The 20024-nt window shown below is 55.8% G+C and overlaps 1 protein-coding gene across 4 annotated transcripts in view; it reads left to right on the top strand.

Annotated features, from left to right (window-relative positions):
• Positions 1-16365, top strand: part of BCAS4 (breast carcinoma amplified sequence 4) — a 56451-nt gene extending 40086 nt beyond the window's left edge. The window contains exons 5-6 of one of the 4 annotated variants that reach the window (XR_011466451.1): positions 13427-14448; positions 14993-15091. Coding sequence is in view for 3 of the 4 variants with exons in the window: in XM_070381041.1 (XP_070237142.1) it covers positions 15815-15937 (123 nt within the window). In the remaining variant the exon portion in view is untranslated. Of the gene's footprint in view, positions 1-13426; positions 14449-14992; positions 15092-15814 lie in introns of those variants that run through there. The other 3 variants (XM_070381043.1, XM_070381042.1, XM_070381041.1) reach the window with 3 other exon arrangements.
• Positions 16366-20024: the final 3659 nt, after the last annotated feature.

Raw genomic sequence — 20024 nt, 5'->3', positions numbered from 1 at the left:
AGAGGGCAGTAATAAATAATGCCATTCTCCAGCATTCATTGAGGAGTTACTGTTTTCTAAGCACTTTGGGGGGATTTGGGTAAAACGCCCTTTGAGGTAGAAATTTTATTAGCCCTGTTGGCAGATGAGAAGAATGAGGCACAGAGAGGTTCAGCGACTTGGCCAAGGTCACACAGCTTGACAGAGGCACTGCTGTCATTGGAGGGACTCGGGAACGGGGCCTCATTTACCATGCCAGGGCAGGGGTCTCGCTCTCAGCACTGGCAGCTCCAGGTAGGGCTCTCGAGGGGATGTTGAGAACATCGAAAAGTCTACAGACGATAAGTGCTGGAGAGGGTGTGGAGAAAAGGGAACTGTCTTACACTGTTGGTGGGAGTGCAAATTGGTGCCACCCCTATGGAGAACAGTATGGAGACCCCTTAAAAAACTAGGAATAAAACTACCACATGAGCCAGCAATCCCCCTACTGGGCATATACCCTGAGAAAACCATAATCGAAACAGACACATGTACCCCAGGGCTCACGGCAGCACTGTTCACAACAGCTTGGACATGGAAGCAACCTAGCTGTCCATCGACGGACGGATAAGGAAGTTGTGGTACGTGTACTCAGTGGAATATTACTCAGCTATAAAAAGGAACACTTTTTTGAGGCAGTTCTAATAAGGTGGATGAACCTAGAGCCTATTATACAGAGTGAAGTATGAAAAAGACAAATATCGTATATTTATATATATATATATATAGAATCTAGAAAGATAGTACTACAGTCCTATGTGTGGGACATCAAACAAGACACTGACAGAAAGAACAGACTTTTGGACACAGTGGGAGAAGGGGAGGGTGGCATGATCTGAGAGAAGACCACTGAAACGTGTGCATTGCCAGAGGTGAAGCCGGCTGTGGGAGTTTGATGTGTGATGCAGGAAGCCAGAGCTGGCGCTCTGTGCCAACAGAGAGAGATGGGGTGGGGAGGGAGGCGGGAGGGGTTTCCAAAGGGAGGAAACACGTGTACCCATGGCCAGTTCGTGTTGATGGCAAGAACCATCACAATATTGTAAAGTAATTATCCTTCAATTAAAAAAAAAAAGTGCTGGTCAGAGGTCCTCTGTGACCCCTGCCTTCACTCCCAACCCCGTTCCCACTGGCGGCTTGAGCTACTTCAGAGGCAATGGGCAGGTGGTGGGAAGCCTTTACGGCTTGTCCTCGGGCCCCCCAAGAGGCCCCAGAAAGGGAGCTCAGCCTCCAACCCACCCTGGTTTGTTGTTCTCGAGAGCGTGTGGGTGGCGTGGGCTGGACAGCGTGGCCCAGCCTGCTGGTATTGTCCTGGTTGCTGTCTCTTCGTACCCCGGGCTTCTGCTCCGGGAGACCTAGAGAGCTTCTGCCTGGAGGCCAGCCCGCCCATCCCCCTCTGTGCTGGGCTCTTCCTCCCCTTAAGTCTCCACTTCTGTTCCCCTGAAGGCCTTGGCTGCTCCAGGAGCCACCACGTGGGCAACCCCAGCCCTTTACCCTGTTCTTCCGCAGCCCCTGGGCCGGGCTTAACTCCTTTGATGCCAGATCTCCGCCAACCACCTCCTTTTTCATTCATTCGTTCAACAAGTACTTATCATCCCCCACCTATCTGAGCCAGAGGCTGTTTCATATCCTGGAACCGGGGAGGACAGAGAGCGTTCCCGCCCCCCAACAGCCATAGTCTAGTGCAGCATATGCAGTGCCTTCTGGGGGAGAAGGAGGTGAGGGAGGGGGTGATGTGGGTCTAGGGGCAGGAGGTGGTCAGAGAAGGCCTCCCTGAGGAGACATGGGGCACAGCGAGGCCCCGGAGGAGGTGAGGGGGGAGTGTGCAGGCGTCTCAGGCAGGGGCGGGAGGCGAGGCCTGGTGGGCGGTGTGTCGGACCTGGAGGTGAAGGTAGGGGAGTGGATGGAGCAGGTCCTGGGATTGTCCGAGGACCGGGCCCTGGAGGGTTTCGAGATACGGAAGGAGATGCTGGAAGGGCAAGGGTGGAGATCAGGAGGCTGGAACTGCTGGGGTGGTCCATAGGGAGACACTGGGGCCTGGAGAGTGGAGGTGGGGAAGCGTGTGTGGTTTAATTGAAGTTCTTCATTGACACAGTTAGAGATTCACATGCAGTTGTGAGAGTTTATAGAATAGAAAGCGCCCTTGTACACTTTGCCCAGTTTTGCCCAGATGGCAGCATTTTCCAGAACTGTGGTCCATCACATCTGAGATTTCGACCTTGATACAATCTGTTGCTGCTCTTGGATCTCCCTGGGTTTTTTGGGAGGCTACGTCGCATGACATGTGGGATTCTAGTTCCCTGCGTGGTTGCGTTCGTGCTCAGTCGCTTCAGTTGTATCTGACTCTTTGCGACCCCATGGACTGCAGCCCGCCAGGCTCCTCTGTCTATGAGACTCTCCAGGCAAGAATACTGGAGGGGGTCGCCATGCCCTCCTCCAGGGGATCTTCCCGACCCAGGGATGGAACCCGCGTCTCTTGTTTCCTGTGTTGGCAGGCGGGTTCTTTACCGCTAGCGCCACCTGGGAAGCCCCAAACCCGCCCCCCTGCCTTGGAGGGAGTCTTAACCACTGGAAGTCAGGGAAGTCCCTTGGGTTTCCCCAGGTTTACCTGTACTCACTCGTTTTAAGTTCTGTACAGTTGGATCTGTTCTGTACAGTCCTGTTGTGTGAGGTTCCTGTCTCCTCCACCACAGCGCAGGCTGAACGGTCCCAGCCCCGGAGGGGTTTCTCACGTCCTTCTGTGACCACCTTCACCTTCCCTCCCCCAGCCTTCTCCCCAGCTCCTGGCAGCCGCCACTCTGTCCTCCATGTCAAAAATTTGGCCATTTCAGAAGTGTTCTATGGATGGAGTCATACAGCGGGTCACCTTTGGGGACTGGTTTTTCTCACTCAGCATAATTTCCCGGAGATCCATCCAGGTGGCTGTGGGTCGGGGGTCCCTCTGGGTGCACTGGCAGGCGGAACCAGGGTTGGAGATGCGATGGTGGGGCTCAGGGCTGGAGGGGTCTAACAGGAGCCTGAGGGCTTAGCCTGGAGGCAGAGCGAGCACTTGCTGATTAAGCATCTGCCGTGCACCAGGCGCTCCTGGGCGCAGTGGATGCAGTCATGGAGGAGAGGAGAAGGAAGACGCCCCTGATGCGGGGCTGGAGGCCTGGGCTGGCTGTGGGGGGCGGGGGGCGGCCCGGAATCTCTCTTCCTCTTTCTGGCTTTGCAGCCAGGGACAGGGCACCGCCCCTGGGTGGAAGGGGGAGCCCAGCGGTTTCTCCCGGGTCCTGAGTCAGATGAGAGAAGAGCCTGGTGCTGTCCCTCAGGCCAGATGGAGTCTGCTGCACCCAGACCGCCCTGTCTTCTGCACCGGCCTTTGTCCTTTCAGAATACTATTATTTCTTGGACAAAGGGATGGGGTTTAGGGTGGGGTGACTTGGGAGTTTCTTGTGTCCCTGCCGGGCACACCACCTGGGTTTGGGATTGGGGAGGCCCCGTATCCCAGGACCGACTCCCCAGCTCCCATCACGTCTGCTCTCTGGTCCTCGCCCGAGCCCCCCGCCCCCGACAGCCCCCCGTTTCCTGTCGGGGCTTCTCCGCGCTTCCCTCTCCTCCTCCCTCTCATTTTCTCACCAACCCCCCCATCTTCTCCCTCCTGCTTCCCATCTATTTCTTCTTTCTGAACTCTCCTGTTTCTCGTCTCTGCATCTTCTCTCTCTCTTGTTTTGGCTCTTCCATATTTTTCTCTCCTTTGTTTCTTGTTTCTGTCTCTACCTCCCTTTGTCCGAGTCTCGTCTCTGGGCTGTGTGCTGTGCTTAGTCGCTCAGTCGTGTCCGACTCTTTTCAACCACATGGACTGTAGCCCGCCAGGCTCCTCTGTCTATGGGATTTTCCTGGCAAGAACACTGGAATGGGTTGCCATGCCCTCCTCCAGGGGATCTTCCCAACCCAGGGAACGATCCCAGGCCTCCCACATTGCAGGCGGATTCTTTACCGTCTGAACCACCAGGGAAGCCCCCATCTCTAATTATCTTCCTCTCCGTTTCCACCAAGCTCTTTCTCTCCCTCTTTTCCTTTCTCTTGCTCTCAAATGTTATGTCGCAGACTTTGGAAAACGTCCTTTTTCACTCTCAGGGGGCCCAATGGATAAAACGTCCTAATCCGACCAGGACAGTGTGCGAGCTGAGTTCTGTGAAAGCGCCTCATGAGACCCGTGTCTGCGCCTCTGGGGCCACGGGGACGGGATGGTGACAGTGACCGTCAGAGGCTCCCAGGCCACCCACCTGCCTGGGGTCGGGGGGCGGGAGCCCAGTGCCGGCCTGGGGCGGCCCTGCAGCAGGCTCCTGCAGTCCTGGGCAAAGAGCAGGGGTGCGAGGCGGGCCCGTGGGCAGCTGCTCGGTGCCTGCCGGTCCTGGTGGCTGCCTCCGTTTTCGCCCTGACGGCTTGTTTAACGGAGAACAGCTGCCCACGTGCGGGATGCCAACAAAACGGTCACGTGTATGTGTGTTTGCTCTCTGCTTCCCAGAGCTAACTGGTGCTGTTTCCAACATCCTTTCATGGAGTCAACCACCTTCGAGGTCAGCCAATGAAGCCTCGAAGATTCTGTTGAAAATCGGCATCAGAGTGAAACAAGGATGGCTCTGATGAGACCGTGACCAGCTGCTGGGCCCTGGCCAGCTGTTGGTTTGGGTTCGTGGACGTGGACGTGGAGAACCCCAGTGGGACAGGGAGGCCACTGGCCGTGGGCAGCTGGTTTGGTGCCCTGGCCTGGAAAAGCGTCTTCTTTTACGTGATCTGTTCTGGGATAGCCCCAGCTGCAGCCAAATCCATCCGCTGAGGTCCTCCCCAAACTCTACCGTTGCTGCCACAAGCTGCCCTTGGCCCCATGAGGTTTCCTCAACCAGGAGCTCTGGGCCCACGCTGGGCACGGAGCTGACCACGTGTGACTGTCCTAAGGATGGAGAACGCAGATCCCAGTTTGTAATCCGGCTCTGTCACCGCAGCCTGCTGCAGAATTGGCGGGGGCCATGCAAGATGAAAACCTGGGGCCCCTTTGTGAAGACTTCACTGAGAGGGGCTTCCCCTTGGCGGCTCAGTGGTAGAGTCCGCCTACCAATGCCAGAGACATGGGCTTGGCCCCTGGTCTGGGAGGAGGGGTCCACACGCCACAGAGCACCCAGGAGCCACAGCTGTGAGCCCAAGTGATGCAACGACGGAAGCCCACGTGCCCTGGAGCCCGAGCTCCCCAACAAGAGGAGCCACTGCAGTGAGAAGGCCGAGCACAGCACGGAGCACCCAGCACAGCCAGAAATAAGCGAGTAAAAGTTTTCTAAAATATTCAGCTTACTGAGAATTTCAAGACAGTGATAGCAGAGCATCAGATCAAGCCATTTGGCCGGGCCTGCCCGTCACCTGCAAGTGTCATGCTTTGCATGGAGCTTAAGCTTGCAGCATCTCAGTAAAATGGGGTGGACACCCAGGCCTAGCCCCTGTCCAGGCCTGTCCTGAGCAGTGGCTGAGATGAAGGTCTGGCTGCCGGCTTCCTCGCCTCATCACTAGGACGTTAGTGTGACTGTTTGATAGCTCTTCACCTGTGTTGTGCCCCTCATGTGTGCTTATTTTTAAATGACCATTTTATTTTGGGTAATTTCAGATGTGCAGAAAACCTTTTATAAAGACGGTACTCCTGAGAGCTTCTGGGCTCCCCTTGTTCCGTCTCCCCATCTCCCCTCACCTCACATGACAGGTGGGTTGACAACCACTGGGAGAGTTGTCAAAACCAAGACCTCCCACACTGGCCCAGTGTTATTCACGGAACTTTGAATTTTACCAGATTTTCCCTTCTCATCCAGTTTCTGTTCCAGGCTCCCCTCCAGAGCCATGCGTTGCTTTTACTGTGTGCTTTTATTTGTTTGGCTGTACAAACAGCATGTGGGATCCTAGCTCCGTCACCACGGACTGAACATGCGCTTTACGCAGTGAAAGCGCCAGGTCCTAACCCCTGGACTGCCGGGGATTCCCGAAAGCCTGTTTCCTCATCTGGGAAGGGCCTTTGTGATCTGCAGATTTAAGTCTCTGAAATGTAGCAGGTGCCCAGTTAACATATATACATGTAAGTGCACAGTAGTTAGACGGTTAGCCTCAGTGGCCATCTGATGAGAAGCAAAGCCCAGGTCAGACACCCGCCTCCTCCAGGAGATGGCCAGGGAGGGCGGAGGGGCCACGGCTGGAGGGGTCAGGGAGCCCCCAGAGACCCAGCTCTGGAGGGGCCGTGCTGTGACTCCATCTACCCGCTGTCCTGTCTTGCCTCCCAGACCCCGTGTGAGTTTGCAGTTGGTCGCCAGTGTCTTGGCAGAACTTTCAGGGGCTCCTCCTCTGCTGGTTTCCATGTTAACACTTTTCCTCCAGCTAAAAGCGGGATCCACAGGGCTCTGGAAGTCGCCAGGGCCAGCGTGGCCTCTCACGAGCCTGCACCAGCTCGTCCCTGCTTCTGGGGTCCCCCTTGCACCGGAGCTGTCCCAGCTGGGGGCCCCCAGGCCTGTCCCCGTCACTGCGGCCGCAGCAGCCTCTGCCGCCGCCCTGTTGAACGGGCCGGCGGGGCTGGCGGAGCCAGGGGCTGGGGGGCAGGGGCGCTGGTCCGTGTGGCCACCGTGGGGCCAGCCAGCCCACCCTGTGGGCAGGATTGGACACGCAGGGGCTGCTCGAGAGGGATGGGAGGGGCTCTGCTCACAGCTGTCAGAGTGTTCTGGAAGGCTGGGGGCCCTGCAGCATTCACAGGCGTGGCTGGCAGGGCAGGTGGGCGGGGCCTGAGGAGGCCTTGATGGGGCTGAGAAGGGAGGCTGGGCCTGGGGCTGAAGGGCCTGCGGGCTGGCGGAGGTAGAGGCCGCTGCCAGGAGCTCAGGAGAGCCCATTTGGCGCTCTGCTCTGCCGTTTAGCAGCTGTGTGACCCTGGGCACATGCCCTGCCCTGCCCTCTCCCAGCCGTCAGTCTTCCCCACAGAACAGCCCCGGGGCCGCACCTGACTCCGGGCGCTGGCGTGCCCTGGGGGGCCCCCGGGTTGAGGGCGCAGCCACTGGTCCCAGCAGCGGCCCAGGCTGGCCGTTCCCCCTGCCCCCAGGGGACCAGGCCGCAGGACTGGAAGCATCCATGGCCCCATGGTGATGTGAGCCTGGAGCCACTGCTGGCCCGGATGCCCACGGGCTTGGCAAGTCCTGAGAGCGAGTGAGGCAGGCCCGTGGCAGACCAGATGGCACATGCCCCATCTAGGGGGTCCAAGTCGCCACAGCCCGCAGGAAACGGGCCCAGCGCGGCCAGGTGGCTGCATTGTTCAGGAGAAACAGGGGTGCGGTGTTTATTTGAACCATCCTGGTGCCTCCACGGTGGCAGGTAACGCATTTTACAGTTTGCACCAGCCCATCCTGTGAAGTGGCAGACTTTATTTTGGGGGGCTCCAAAATCACTGCAGATGGTGACTGCAGCCATGAAATTAAAAGACGCTTGCTTACTCCTTGGAAGAAAAGTTATGACCAACCTAGACAGCATATTCAAAAGCAGAGACATTACTTTGTCAACAAAGGTCCGTCTAGTCAAGGCTATGGTTTTTCCAGTGGTCATGTATGGATGTGAGAGTTGGACTGTGAAGAAAGCTGAGCACCGAGGAATTGATGCTTTTGAACTGTGGTGTTGGGGAAGACTCTTGAGAGTCCCTTGGACTGCAAGGAGATCCAACCAGTCCATCCTAAAGGAAATCAGTCCTGAATGTTCATTGGAAGGACTGATGCTGAAGCTGAAACTCCAGTACTTTGGCCACCTGATGATGTGAAGAGCTGACTCATTGGAAAAGACCCTAATGCTGGGAAAGATTGAGAGCAAGAGGAGAAGGGCATGACAGAGAATGAGATGGTTGGATGGTATCACCAACTCAATGGATATGAATTTAAGTAAACTCTGAGAGTTGGTGATGGACAGGGAGGCCTGGCGTGCTGCGGTCCATGGGCTCACAAAGAGTCGGACACGAGTGAGCGACTGAACTGAACTGAACTGATTCTATCAAGTGTGTGGGCCAGATGCTACCCAAAGGCCATGATTTGCTGTTTCTGAATAGGCTAGAGGGGGGCACCTGAGGGTCCAAGGTTGGAAAGCAGATCCTGGAGGGATGTCTCAAGTCCTGGGCGAGAGCACAGTTCCCTGCCCCAGTCAGCCCCAGGGCCCCTGGGTCCTGGCTGTGCTAGGCCAGGGTGGGCCTGGGTTTGAATTCCGCTCTCTACCAGTTCCCGGTGGGGCGATCCTGGGCAGGTGTGTCTGTGAGCCTTTGTTTCCTCTTCTGGAAAATGGGAGTAGGAACACCCGTCTGTCTCAGCAGCTGGACGTGAACGGGCTGTGGGCCTGTAGGTTCCGCTGTGGGCTGGGCACTCAGGAAGAGCTCATTACTCATCACTGTGGTTGAGATGAGAAAGCCTGGGGGCTTGGTCTGTCCTGATGGACCGGGATGTTTCTGCTGTCTGCCTGTTTCGCCCTGCCTCCACCCAGTACAATTTTGTATGATAGAGACAAGTTGCTGTGATGATACAGAGTTCTCATGTACCCCTCACCCAGCTTCCCTTATTGTTAGCATCCTGCTTGACTGGGGTGCGTTGTCACAGCTAAAGGACCCTCCCTGATACACTGCTATCTAACTAACCTCCCAAGTTTTATTCAGATTTCGCTAGCTTTCCCCAGTGCCCTTTTCTGTTCAGTATCATAGATAGTCGTGGGTCTCCTTAGCCACCTCTGGTTTATGACAGCTTCTCAGGCTCTGCTTGTTTTTGATGACCTTGACAGTTTTGAGGATTATTGGTTAGGTATTTTGTACACCGTCCCTCAATTAGGGCTGATCTGATGTTTTTCTCGTGGTTAGGTTGGGGTTGTGGGTTTTGGGGGAGGAGACCACAGAGGTGAAGTGCCCTTCTCGTCACGTCAGATCCAGGGCCCCTGCTCTCAATGTGACGTAGCACGGATGATGTTGCCCTTGACCATCTGGCCGAGGCAGTGTTTGACAGGTGTCTCTCCTGGGTGGTTGTTTCCACCCCACTCTCTCCCCTGCTCTGTTCTGCCGAAGAAGCAAGTCACCACGTGCAGCCCCCACGCAAGGGGAGTGGAGCCTCTGCAGGGGGCAATGCATACCTCAGTTATTTGGAATTCCATTTTACCTTTTGGGACAATTTTGAGATCCAGAAGTCTTCAGTGTTTTGGTTCTCATTCCATTCATCATACGAATGACCTGGGTTGAGTCCCGGCTCCACCCATTTATAGCTGCATGACCGTGGGCAGCTCGCTACTCGCTGGAGTGATGGTGAGCGGAATAGCATACATCCGTCAGGCTACGAAACAGAGACCTGACTGACGTGGTTTAACCAAGTAGGGTTTGTACTTCTTCTTGTGTGACAGGAAGTCCTGAATGGCCAGTTGACTGTCATCCTCAAGCCTGTGGCTTGTGTCCTCACAGTGCCAAGGTGGCCGCACCACCTCTAGAATCACTGCTGTGCTCCAGGCAGGACCCCATGAAGTCAATGGCATTATCCTCATCTGACGAGAGGAAAGTGAGGCTCTAAAGGATGGGAAAGCTCAGCCTTGAAGCAGTGCTGTGAGGGTTAGAGATGAGCATACTGAACAGGGTTACAGGAGGCGAGGTTGTTGCTTACCCAGTAGGTTGGGCCTCTTCCAAGTCCCCTGCGCTGGAGGTGCCTGGTCACTTGGCGGGCGAGGGTGAGTCTGGCTCCCTGTGCTTGCATCCATGGTCAGCCTGACACCTCTGCCTCCCAAAGGTTGACCACACCTTGGAGCCTCAGAACCCGGCCCACGTGTGGGATGGAGGTGCGGTGTTTCTTTTGAAGTGGAGGATGCTTAGTGAGTTGGGACCGGATGGAGTTGCAGTGGCGTCTCAAGAGCAGCCGGCCAGGCATCACTCTGGCCTGGGGTGAGTGGGCCCCGCCCTGACCCTGCAGCCTCTGTCTGGAGGCCTCTTGCTCGCTGCCCACTTGCATGGGAGATACAGGGGTGGCTTTGTTATGCCTCTTCTACTTAGGAAGGCAGATTTAATTTAGGGGCAAACTAAAAATACCAAACCTGGCCTGCCCCCATCTTTTTTTTTTTTTGGCTGCGCTGGATCTCAGTTGTGGCATGTGAATTTCTTGGCTGTAGGATGTGGGATCTAACTCCCTGCCTAGGGACTGAACCTGGGCCCCCAGCACTGGGCGCGTGCAGTCTTACCCGCTGGACCACCAGGGGAGTCCGTGGGGCCTGCCTCCATCTTTGTAAATAAAGTTTTATTGGCACACAGCCACACCATTACTTTACCATCGCCCATGGCTACTTTGGTGCTGGAAGGGCAGAGCTGAGTAGCTGTGACCCAGACCATGGGGCTTGTGAACAGTTACTGTCTGGCTCTTTGCAAAACAAATGTGCTGAGCCTGGCCTGCAGAGAAAGCAGTCCAGGCTCGGGAATGTGTAGCTGGGGCTTCCAGGAGGGAGACAGAAGGGGGCCGGGACTCACGGGGGGCCGTGGGGGATTTCTGGGAGCGGGACTGGGCAGATGAAGCCCTGAGGCAGGTGGGCCCAGCTTCAGCAGATGGTGCTCTGACTTGGGGTGGTAGGGGGCTTCACAGGAGAGGCCCCGACCCCAGGCTGGCCTGAGGCTTTCCTTTGCCACATGCTGCAGTGACCGAGTTGGGGTTTGTCAGAAGAGGAACTTGTCAGGGGTGCAACCCGCCAAGGGGGGCCAGCCCCGAAGCATCCACCACCAGAAGCAGTGGGTTCTGGGAAGGCGACGAGGCCGCCAGGGGCCTGGGGCCGCCCGCAAGGGGCGCTTCAGCCCAGCCACCGGGAGCTTCCAGATCATCTGATTTTCCAAGAGAAGCTAGCTGGCAGGCTGGTTTTTCTGAGAAATCTGATTTTTTTCAACATGTTTGAAATGAATTCCAGTTTTTAAAAATCATGTAGCCAACCAAGTGCGTGCGTCCGCGCGCGCGCACACACACACACACACACACACACACTGGTGTGTGTCTGGTGTGTGGGCTGCGGGTTTGGGAACGCGGGGGTCCCGGGTGGAAGTGAGGAAGACGTGGGAGGCTGGGCAGACCCGGGAGGGCTTGCCAGGCCCAGCGCCCCGGCTCCAGAGGCCCTCCTCCAGCTGGGGGCTGGGGGGAGGGTGGCAGAGCCCTGGACCTGTGGTCTCAGGTTTCCTCCCATCCGGTTCCCCCCTGCTGGAACCTTCCCGCCCACAGGCTGGGGGCAGGGATGAAGCCTCCTTGCGAACCTGGCTGCCCCTGGAGAAGCATCTTAGCATCAGCTGCAGGCCAGGGATGGGCAGGGATGCTCTCAGAAGTCCCCTCCGAGATTCTCCAGGATTTGGGTTTGAGGCCGGAGCCTTGTGGGGCAGTGGGCAGGGCTGACCTGGAGCCGGAGAGGCCTGAGTGGACCCCAGCTCCGTGGTTCCCTGGCTCATGTGACCTCTGAGTTGGGGACTGCCCCTCCTGTTGCAGGTCGTCCTGAGAATCCAAGAAAGCATGGGCGTGAGAGCTGGGTTTCCTTGGCTGGGACTGGGGCCGGGCCTCCAGGGTGTGGTCCTGCTCAGCCGGACAGCATCGGGGGTGCCCGGCTGTTTGCAGCTTCGCGCACCAGCCTTCACCTGCCCTTTCCCTGCTGGTTTCCAGGCGCTTCCCTGCACTCCTGCAGATTTATTGTTTGCTTTAGGCAGGATGCTTCGTTGCAAGTGGCAACTGTTCAGGTCAACCTGGTTTAAGAAAAGAAGAGAATCCCGTGGTCTCAGGAACAGAAAAAGCCCCAAGGTAACATTAAGTGTTGGTCGCTCGGTTGTGTCCGACTCTTGGCGACCCCGTGGACTGTAGCCCGCCAGGCTCCTCTGTCCATGGGATTCTCCAGGCGAGAATACTGGAGTGGGTTGCCACGCCCTTCTCCAGGGGATCTTCCCGACCCAGGGATCGAACCCCGGTCTCCTGCATTGCAGGCGGATTCTTCACTGTCTCTGCCACCGGGGGAGCCCAACACTGCCGAGTTAACACTAACCTTGGGCAAAATGTGATTCAGGTGCTCCAGTGATCCTGTCAGGATTCTGTGCTGCTTCACCTCCCAGCTCTGCTCCCCTGCTCCCCTGTGTTGGCTTCTTTCTTGGGCCGAATCGACTGCCAGCATGGGGGCAGAAGTGACCTCCAGGCTCATGGCCCGTCCTCACAGGAACCTAGGAAGGGCCGACGGGGGCAGAAACCATGCCTCTCCCAGTAGCCAGAGCCCCAAGCCTGTTTCTCAACTGGACGATCCTGGGTCATCTGCTCACCCCTGGACCAGTCACGGCCCGGGTGGGTCGGGCCTCCTCTCACCCCTCCTTCAGCTGGGGGGCTGGGGAGGGCAGCGGGGATGGGGAGCTGATACCAGGGACCCCTCAAGACCATCAAGGCACTGATACCCATGCGGGACGTGGAGGCTGGACAGGCTGAGCTAGCATCCCGTGCCCACCCGTCCTCCAAGAGCAGCATCGAGGGCTGGAAGCGGCCACGTTCTGAGCCCCCGGCTCAGCTCGGGTCCCCCCGCCGCCCGGCTGACTGCAGGCCCAGAGCTCCGATGAGCTGTGAGTCACTTTCCCACAAATTTCCTACGTGCCCCAAGAACTTGTCCGGGGCTGGGCCCAGGGCCAGTGTGGAGGGGCGAACTGGCCTCCAGGGTGTCTCTCGCCATCTCCCAGGCTGGGGGTCCCCCATGGAAAAGGGGAGCAAGCTCATCCGGGATGTCTCGTCCTCGTGAGCCCCTGTGGGGTCCGGGTGAAGGGACTTCCTCTTGCGAGCGCACACGTGGCCATTCTCTAGTAACCCACGGTGTCAGCAGAAGGCTCACCTCTCCGGGCACCCGCCCCCCTGAATGCAGGAAGGATGCTTCCGCTCCGCAGTCTCTCAGGACTCCTTCTCCTTGGTTCCTTCATCGTTGTATGGATTTTCTCCTTCTTCCAGGAGCCTGTCTCCTTGAGAGAGGAGGCAGAAGCCCCATCCCTGTTGGGAGAACCATTTCAGAAGGAACATGGAGGGACTTCCCTGGGGGTCCACTGCCTAAGATTCCAAGCTTGCAGTGCAAGGGGGCTGGGGTTTGATCCCTGGTCAGGGAACTAGATCCCACATGCCACAGCTAGATCTCGCATGCCGCAACTAAGACCAGCACATCCAGATACATACGATAAATAAATAAATATTCTTAAAAGTACGAAAAGAACGGGGTCAAGAGGCCCGGCATCCCCAGGACAGGGATACCAGCTCTGGCCTGGCCCCTTGCCCTGGGTCCCGAGATCAGGAGAGGAAGGTGCACTTTAGCCCCCATGCCATGTGTCAGGACAAGGGAGCTGGTCTTTTAACTGTCATTACTTGCCTGTTGTGTTTTCTAGACACCACAGTGGTCAGATCTCAGGAGAAAGAGGGTGAGGATTATCTAAAACGATGGCTTATCCACGGACGGCATCCTTGAGGCTGTGAGACAATCTTGGGGCTCCTTTCCCAGCTGTGTTTTGGTCGTGGTGCTATGGGAGGACTCGAGTCCAGTCGCAGGCGTGGGGGGCAGCCTAGGAAGATGCTGCCCAAGTACCTCCCCCACCCCGCCATGCAGGCTGAGCCCAGAGCAGCTGACCCGGCGTTTGCTGGTTAAATGTTCCCTTACATGAGGCAGACCCTTGGCCAAGGTGACTTGCTTGCTGGTCCCAGTTTTCCAGACGTGGGTGGTGGTGACTCAGGGAGGTATGCAGTCCCTGGACCCCAGGTGAGTTCTACCTCATCTGAAATAAGGTAGATAAGGTATTCTTTGGTGGTTTCTTTCTGCAGCAGAGACAAGCTCTGGTGGGGAGTGGGGAGTTCAGGGCTCAGACATTAGAGTCTGTTCTCTCTCACCCCAAATCCGGCCACTCTCACTTTGAAGGGACGCCTGCCTGTAACAGCTTCCGCTCTGGTCCCCTCTTTCCCCTCCAGTCTGGTTTCTGCTCTTTCTAAAACACATCTCGTTACACATACTCCCTGCCCCCCTCTGTCTCTCTCCTGATCTCTTAGGATAAAGTTCTTGGTACCACCTCCAAGAGCCCACATCATCTGGCCCTGGTTTACAACTTCCTGTCCACACGCTGACCCAGCCTGACTCCAGATGGACCCACCTTGGTGCCCGTGGCCCAGAACACACCCCCAGCACTGTCCACACGGACACGGGGTGTCTGCAGCCTGGCCACCACCCTTCCCACCGCCCCCCACACAGCCCCTCCTAGGTCCTCAGCCCCTGGGAACCTCTGAGCCCTGCATTCCCCGTCACACGTTGGGGGTGTGTTCCCAGTGGCTCCCTTGTCTGCGGATAAGCAGGGAGCCCCTGATGACTGGGGCTGCGTCGTGTTTACAGTGGTGGCCTTGGCCGGGTGCGAGCGCGCGTAAGGTAGGAGTTGAGGGGACAGGCGCTCGGAGTTGCAGGTCGGGGGGGTGGCGGGTAAGGCACCTTCCTGGGCTTTGTCTCCCTCGCCCCCCGCCACAGTGGGGAGGGCGGGCCTGGTGTTGCTGCAGGGACAAGCATGGGGCAGGTGAGGGTACACGCAGGGCAGTGTGGGGCTCATGGGGGGCTGAGTTTTGGTGGCGCTGTTATTAACCGTGGACCGGAGCCCCACACCACTCGCTGGCACCTGTGACGGCCGCTGAAGGCTGGGGCAGAGCTGGGACCTGGGGGCCAGAGCTGGGGCCCAGGGGCGGGGCTGAGGCCCAGGGGGCGGGCCTGGGGGCGGAGCTATGGCCTGGGGCGGGGCTGGGGCTCGGGGGCGGAGCTAGGACCTGGGGGCGGAGAGGGCCTGTAGATCACACAGCAGAGGGAGCTGCGGGTGGGGGTGGGAGGACCAGAAGGTGGTCAGAGGGACCCCAGGTGGAGACGTGCAGAACCTCCTCCCTCTGCCCCCCGGACCCCCACATTAATGCCCGTATTTGTCTGCCAGGTACACCTGGGAGCCTTGCAGAACTTCCCTCCTCCGAGCAGGTCACGGGATCAGCCCCGGCTCTAACTGAGAATCACCTGAGAGCTTTGCAATACCCAGGTGCCCGGCCACACCCCAGACCGATGACGTCAGGCTCTGGGGGCGGGGCCTGGGCATAAACATCCAGGACTCTGGCAGGGGGTCCCCTGTGCAGCCGCGTTTGAGAAGCACTGTTTGGGGCGGTCCTCTGTGAAACCGGTTTGACCCAGAGATGCCTATGTAACCTGTAGGGTTAGGAGAGCTTGGAGACCATTGCTTGATGGAAAATCTCCCCTCCCCAATCTCCCTGCCACAAAGACCCACACGGGACATAAGTAAGCCCTTCTTAAACCATGCATATGGCAAGGCCTTCAGGAGCACAGATGGGCGCTCACAGAACTATCGCCGACCCCAGATCCCCAAGCGGCGGCCTGAGGTGAGGTCTAGACTCCCGGTGCTGCGGGTCCTACATGCCACTTCCTCGCACTCGGTGGCCTGAGGTGCAGCCGCGTTCTCAGCCATCCTCCCAGAACCCTCTTCCGCCTGTCCTTTCAAACACTACGGAGCTCTGGGCACACGGACCAGCCCTGCCGGTCCCCATCAGGTGTCAGGTGGGCTGGCTTTGGCTGTCGCAGGCACTGTGACATTGATTCTTCATTCTTCACCATGATTCTTGAAGAATCATGGACTCTGCTCACCTGGACCACCCTCCCTGCGGGGTGAACTCCTGCTACTGGAGTTCTTGGGTCTCAGAACAGGTGGCTTCACGTGACTGACAGGGCACCTGGTTTTCTGTCTTTCCAGAAGCGATGGGCACCGGTGGCCCCGACGTTCGAGCTGCCTGTGTTGTACAGAACGGAGGACTATTTTCCCGTGGACGTGGGGGAGGTGATGCCCCGAGCCCCCAGCTGCCAAAGGCGTCTGTGAGCGCTTCCGTCCTGCCATCCGGGTGTTGGGAAGTGAAATCTGTGTGCAGAGCAGATGTGGTTTTCTTCTTTTCTTTTATTATTGTGGGTTCGTTTTCTGAGTTTTCCCCCTTGCTTCATGGGGGTGCATGGGGTTTGGAGAAGCGCTTGGGACCCAGGAGGTGGACAGTGCCTCGGTGATGAGCTGGGAAGGCCTCCTGCACCAGCTGTGGCCCGCCTGATGGTCTGGACGAGGTGGTCACCCCTGGGGATAGCTGGTCACCCCAGGTGGTGGGCTGTGGGACTTGGATATCTTTGCACAGGAATTATTGGGGTCTTGGGAGGTGTCACCAGGGTGCATGGCTTCAGGTCCATCTGATTTGGCTGGTTTGTCTGAACCCCAGTGCCCACTGGCCCTGTGAACCATCTCAATAAAGTGTCAAGAGGTCACCTGGTGTAAATGTTTCCTTGATGGGTGCTCCTGCTACCGAGTCAAGCCAGATCCTCAGAAGCTGCTTATTCTAAAGCTCCTCACCTGAGGGGAGTGCACAGCTCTGGCCTTCAGATGCCCAGCAGAATGCCAAGACCATTAGGATTTCCTGAGTTCTCCCAAGGGGTGTTTGCTTTAACTTCTTATGTAGATGGGTTTTGAGCTATCGTCCCGAAACGTTGGGTTCCTCACTTTGGTGATGGATATTTCTAGTTTCTGGAATCTTTCCCAGAGCTAAGAACACACACACACACCCTGTACTACAGACCTGCATTCAGATTTCAACACACATACCACACACACACACACCCTGTTCTGCAGACCTGCATTCAAGTTTCAAGGAAATCTGACATCATGAATCAGGCAAGAGAGCAGTAGTAGCAAGGCAAAAAAAAAAAAAAGTTGAGCCTTGTCAATTTTAGGATACTTTTTAAAATAAGATATTACGTGAAGCCCTCGCTTCAAGTAGAGCCAGTGTTTCTGTATACAGATAATTTTGTAAACTTATTTTAAAACGTTGAGACCTTATTATCCATTACTGAAGTATAAATCCAGTGTTGAGGTCACTGAACCTTCGCACACTGAACACATCTGCCTGGCCCTCACCCCGTCTAGAAGCGCACACTCCTTGTCCGAAGCCCCTCCTGCTCCCTTCCAACCACCCAACCCCGACCCCCCCGCCCCAAGCTAACAGCATCCTGACATCTCACAGCGCACACGGGGCTGCTGTCTGGGCTTCTGTTCTGTCCCTGGAGGCAGACTGGCGTGTGCAGGCTCAGCGTGGCGGCTTTGTGCCCGCTCGCGCGGCTGCCGCCGAGTCTGTGGGCAGCGTCCCTGCGGCTGCTGACCGTTCGTTGTCATGGCTGCGTTATATTGAGCAGGACTGTTTTTAACGAAGAGAGAAGCTTAGACCCTTCCCGGTGCCCCGGTCTGCTGAGGGAGAGTGGAGAGTCGATGGGAAGTTCGTTTTTCAGACAAGCGGCGAGGGCACACGTTTCTGGAAAACCAGGGATGTGTTGATGGCTGGAGACGCCCATGCTTCTTTCTCCTTCCAAAGCCTGGACCGAGGGCCCGGGAGAGGCAGGTGGGGGTCACGTGATCAAGCCACAGCCGCAAAGTGTCCTGAAGTAGAGACCCGCAGGCCCAGGGCTCAGAGCCCTCGCCTCCTGCAGCTCTGGGCTGGTGGCTCTGGGCTCGTGGCTTGCCCTCTCTGAGCCCAGCCTCCTCCCCAGTAAGAGGCAGAGAATAAGGGCGCCTGCCTCTGGGGCTGCAGTGAGGGAGCGATGACCTGTGTCGGGGCCTGGCTATGGGTGCTGGGCAGCAGGGGGCTGTGACGGTGACGGGGCTGGGCCGGGGAAGGGCCGACTGGCCTGTGTTTCTTGGTGGGCTCTTGGCATCCAAGGGCCCGGGCCTTGGGAACGGCCCTACCTTTCAGCATAAGGAGGAGGCAATGGCGAGTGAGAGCTGCGGAGTCCTACTCCACCTAGCCGACTCTGCTGTCCGGGGACTGTTTGTAGGGTCACCCCCACACCCCCAGGGCAGTGAGGAGGGGTGAGTTTCCTTGACAGCATCTATGGGGAGACGGTGACTCATGAGCTAGAATTGGTTTCCCAAGTTTCCTGGAGTTGCAGTACCAAACAATGAAATTTTAGGGACGCTTGGAGACATTGAGCGGGAGGGCGAGCCAGGGCACAGGGCCTGCTAGGAATCGCTGACTTCGGTCCTCTGAGCAGCTGAGGTGCTGGCCTGGGGCCAGGTACCCTGACGGGCGTCATCTTCAAAACAAGTGTCGGATGTCTCCTGGCAAGTCGACGAAAGCCCTGGTGGGTCAAACCCACCAAGGGTCAAACCCCTTGGAGGGTCAAACCCAAAGGCCACGGCAAGGGTCACTTTGCAGCCAGGGAAAGGGCGATCTTCGTCTTTTTCCTTCTTTGGTGGTTGTTTTCGGACAGGGGTGCCGGAACCTAGGCCATTGTGAGTCTTCAGAAGAGCTAGGTCCTTTGATCATTCCCACGCTCGCCATGGATGTGAACTTCACATCTGTCCAGAGCAAGAGGTTTCAGAACGGTGGCCCACAGGTTGGCAGAACCGTGTGGTTTGCCCTAAACTGTTTCAAAATTGTTTTCATGTTGAGACAACGCGGTTACCATCTGGAAAAAATAAAGTGAGTTCCATACCTCACTCTGTACACCAGGAACAGTTCCAAAATTCCAAATGGATTAAGGAGGAGTTCAATGTGTAAAGTGAATTTATAGAATAAGGAGGCAGAAACATTGGAGAATCATAAAAAATCCAGGAGCCATAGAAGAAAATTGTGATATTTAAAAAGTTTAAATTTTCTGCATGGCAAAAACAAGCAGAAAATCCAACCAAAAAATAAAAAATAAAAACAAAACAACAGAATTCTAACCAAATGCAAAAGCCAAATGACAAACTAGGAAAATATGTTTGCAGCTTGAACTACAAAGGGATGATCCCCCTAATATATAAACATCTCCTACAAATAAATAAGAGGAAAGAAACCCCCCAAAATAGCAAAGAATATGAATACGTGTTTCACAGAAAAGACTATGCAAAAGGCATTTTCAAAATATGAAAAGATATGAACCTCAATCTGCGAGTATGAAAGAATATTGAATACTCAGTTTTCATTTATCACGCTGGCAAAAGTAAAATGTTTTTGATGACACTGTTAGTGAAATCTTGAAGAAAGGTGCATTCTTATACATTGGTGGTGGGACACGATTCTCATGGAGGTCCACGGGCAGTGCCTATCCAAGTTAGAAATGTATGTGCTCTTAGACAATGTACATACCCAGTTCCATCCCTAGAGATCTAGCCTCCCAATATACACACACAAGAGAAATGATAAATGCAAAAATTTATTCACGGCACATTGAAATAGCAAGAGATGGGACAGAATCTAAGTGTCCATCAACTAGGGATTGGCTCAGTTATAGTACCGCCACACATGCATGGGTGGGGGGATCCTGTGAAGATGTAAAAGTTGGATTAGGAGTTCTTTACGATTTGGTGTGGAGAATCCCCAAAACCAAAGTGGAAGAAGAAGGACACGATATGCTATCGTCTGTGTAAGAAAGGAAAGCGCTAAAGTTCTCTGGGAGGATAAACAAATATTTGAAAATGGTGAACATTCTGCTTTCGGTGAGATGTGGGCTTTCCATTTTTATTTTATACTTTTTGATATTTCGATGTTTCCCTATTCAAAAAATTTGATTAAAATAAGTTGCTAGCAATTAAAAATCAGGACATTTCTCATGAAGAACTGGATTTTCAGCTTCTACTCAGAAACTAAAATATGGCAGTATTGGGTTCATATTCTTGCCGGACAATAAAGTTGAGTCCCTTTAGAAGGGCCTCACTCTCCATGTTTCTCTTGTATCCAGATTATCTCACTAATTTCTCTACATGCCTGGACTCACTGGTATTTGCATTTGCAGAAGTCCTCAACAAATTATTAGCAGACTGAATCCAGAAACATTATACACCATGAGGATTATACACCATGACCAAGTGGACTATCTCCAAGGGATACAAGGTGGGTTTAACACCTTAAAATCAATCAGTGCAACACACTTGGATGAATAAAGTAAAAAAA

The sequence above is a fragment of the Bos mutus genome, chromosome 13 (genome assembly GCF_027580195.1).
Source record: "Bos mutus isolate GX-2022 chromosome 13, NWIPB_WYAK_1.1, whole genome shotgun sequence".
In the NCBI taxonomy this organism is placed as follows: Eukaryota; Metazoa; Chordata; class Mammalia; order Artiodactyla; family Bovidae; genus Bos; species Bos mutus.
The sequence above is the reverse complement of the archived record's forward strand: the minus strand, read 5'-3'. Positions and strand labels throughout refer to the sequence as shown.